Source organism: Carassius gibelio, chromosome A20, assembly GCF_023724105.1.
Source record: "Carassius gibelio isolate Cgi1373 ecotype wild population from Czech Republic chromosome A20, carGib1.2-hapl.c, whole genome shotgun sequence".
Taxonomy (NCBI): Eukaryota; Metazoa; Chordata; class Actinopteri; order Cypriniformes; family Cyprinidae; genus Carassius; species Carassius gibelio.
Window position 1 is genome coordinate 28311063 of NC_068390.1, and position 3203 is coordinate 28314265.

The 3203-nt window shown below is 34.9% G+C and overlaps 1 protein-coding gene across 1 annotated transcript; it reads left to right on the forward strand.

Moving 5' to 3' along the window:
* Nucleotides 1-296: 296 nt before the first annotated feature.
* On the forward strand, nucleotides 297-2399 carry LOC127938584 (E3 ubiquitin-protein ligase pellino homolog 2; the record flags this gene model as incomplete). The annotated part of the gene is made up of 2 exons (XM_052535295.1): nucleotides 297-467; nucleotides 1520-2399. Coding segments are annotated over 2 exons (288 nt in total), but the record flags the coding sequence as incomplete, so codon positions are not given.
* Between the last annotated feature and the right edge of the window lie 804 nt (nucleotides 2400-3203).

Consider the following 3203-nt stretch of genomic DNA (forward strand, 5'->3'; position numbering starts at 1 on the left):
TCATCATATGAATCTGTTTCTGTTGATTCATCGTTTGAGTCCGAAGAAGAGAGGTGAACTAGAATTGACTGGTTCTAAATGAAAGCGTTGTTGCTCCGTGTTTGAAGATGTAACACACACGGTTTCTCATGCTAGTGTGTGTGTTGAGCGTGAGTGTGTGTGTGCTCTCTGCCCGGAGGAGACCGCGGGCGCAAGAGGAGCCGCTTCTCTCTTCACAGGAGGACCAGAGCTAACGGCGTCAAGCCCAGCACCGTACACATCCTCAGCAACCCACACAACAGCAAGGTGCGTGATTCATTCAGCCAGGAGGCTTCTTAAACACAGTGCATTGTGGGATAGGGAAGCTCCGTGACCTGTCCCTGCAGGCGGTGAACAGCAGGGGGCAGCACAGCATCTCCTTCACCCTCTCCAGGAACCAGACCGTGGTGGTGGAGTACTGCCATGAGGACCACACAGACATGTTCCAGGTCAGACCTGACCGTAACTGGACTTCTAGTGAAAGAATTCTTAAAAACAAACACACAGAGAAAAATCTGTGTCAGTAAACATGACCAAAAAATTAAAAAATATATATAATAAATAAAATTAATTTGAGATTGAGGGCTAAAACTATATATAAAAAATTTGTTAATAAATAAAAATAAAATACAAAACATTGAAAAATGAATAAATAAATTAATAAATTAATTGTTGCCTTTGCAACCAGCTGAAATAAGTTAAATATTTTAAGCACTAAAATTACCACTAAAACTAAAACCATATCTTAAAAAAACTCATAAAAATGTCAAAACACAACTAAATGACTAAAAATGAAACTAAAATTGGAAATATACAAATAAATGCTAACTCAAAATGTTAACCAAAACGAATTATTTTATATATTATAATATATTATATGTATATTATATTTTATTTGAAACTAAAAAATGTCAAAAGAACATAAAAATACTTCAAATTGAGCTAAAGTTTAAATAATTGAAAATATAAAAATAAACACCAACTCGAAATATTAACAAAAACTAATACCAAATAAATCATAGTGTGTGTGTGTGTGTGTATAAGTAATGTGTAATAACAATTAAAAATTCTATTGAGAACATTAAAACTAAATGTATTTTTTTTATGTTTTTTTTCTCTAATTTTTTATTATTATTGTTTATATATATATATATATATATATATATATATATATATATATATATTATTATTATTTTTTTTTTTTTTTTTTTTTTTTTTTTTTTTTTTTTTTGCTTGCATGTGTTTTCTAGAAGCTCAAACGACAGATCACGGTTTCGATTCTCAGCAAAAGTCTCTGATACAAATGTACACAGATCATTCATGCATGTGTGTGAATGTAACGCCTTGAGTTGAGAAACTGACACATAGTCGATGTTTGTGCAGCTCAGACACAGACTTCATGCTCTGCAGTGTATCTCTGAGTTCAGCAGCACTTCTGACCCTCGGGTCACACTGAAGACTGACCGGCTCCGCTCTGATCTGTGTGATGTGTGTTCTGCAGGTCAGCCGCTCCACCGAGAGCCCCATAGACTTCATGGTGACGGACACACAGGGAGCGTCCCAGGAGAGCGAGGACTCGTGTTCGGCTCCCAGCACTATCTCACCCAAGGTGCACTGACGATCGCAAATCATAGCGTGAATAAAAGTGATCCTTGCATACCTTCAGACTGTTTCGGTTTCGTTCTTTACATTTACAGTCGGAAATATTTATGTCTAGTCTTTAAAAATGCCATCCGTAAATCAAGACGCATTTTACTGGAGACGCAAAAGTCTTGTTTTCCGGTAAGCTGATCACAATTCAGTTTTTGCTTAAAACAATGAAGACTAGTTTCTGCTTTGAGTCAGCGTGATGCTTCTGAGCTGTTTGTTCTAGTTTTGATCAGTTTCTCTTCACGTGTTCATCTCCAGTTAATCAGTCTGGATTTGAGGAAGTTTGGATATTTGTGCTGGAGAACAAGACTGAAATCACTTTTTATGCAGGGTGATCAAGCTACAGTAAAAGTTATTCATATTAATGTTTGAAAGCACACATATTCAATCCATTATCTTTTTTTTTTTAAACCAAAGAAACCATATTGACATTTCATTCAGTTCATTCTGTAAGGTTTGGTTTTGTATTTTTAGGTTTTTTTTTTCTTCTTTGTCTTAAAAGGGCTTAAATCCCTTCATAAAACCCTCAGAAACCTAGTGTACAGTGAGTTAATGTCAAGAGTGTAGTTTGATTCTGATTCTGACAAAGCAGACATTTAATTGTGTAATCAAAATGATTTCCAGAGACAATTTATTTACAATGGTATCTCTTCTAACACTTGAAACTCATTGTAAGTAATGTCTGACTATGGAAATTATAGTTACATTTAAAAAATTAAATTTATGCATTTAGCAGACTTACAGTGCATTCAGACTATCAATTTTTACATACCATATAATATCATTTTATATCTATATATTATATTTTATTATAGTTACTGCACTTTTAGGTGCACTTTTTAGTTTTTAGTTTCTTTTAGTTAAAACAGAAATCAGAAGAGATGATTCGTGAACCCTTTCCGAAGTCCCGATCTGAATCAAATGATTCGCGATCCGATTAGAGCGCTTCAAACTGAATCGTTTTGCAACGCAGGTGCAAAACGTTGCACAACTGTTTTTAAACAGAAAGGTGATGCGTTGAACACACTGTTCTGATGACGCAAGAGTTGCTACTATGGCAGCTGAGAAGGCCATTCTTTGCGTTCTTTGTGTTTCTTACCTAATTCAGACTAAAACACATCTATTTAGCCTCACATACTGACTTTATTTGTAGTTCATACAGTTTTAATACCCTGTATTTTCTTTCTCATTTTTAGGAAAAGCACTTAATTACCATTGTTTATTTCTATACCAAAAGTCATACACTTGCAATGAAGCTAAAAATATAAACAACTACATCATGTTGATAATCCTATATTTTTACAATAAAACTTACGACAAACATGTCTTCTAATATCCTCAGTTGTTGCATATACCGAGCTGCAACGAATACATTTGTACATTATTTTCTTATTATGCGAGATCACTTTAATACCGCGTGCTTTATTTACATGTTGCTGCTGATTGGACTGCAGTTCTGACACACCCACCAAACAAGAGAAAACACATCTCAAACCCCGTTGCACACCTGTGCACGTCGTTTCCAGGAAACATGA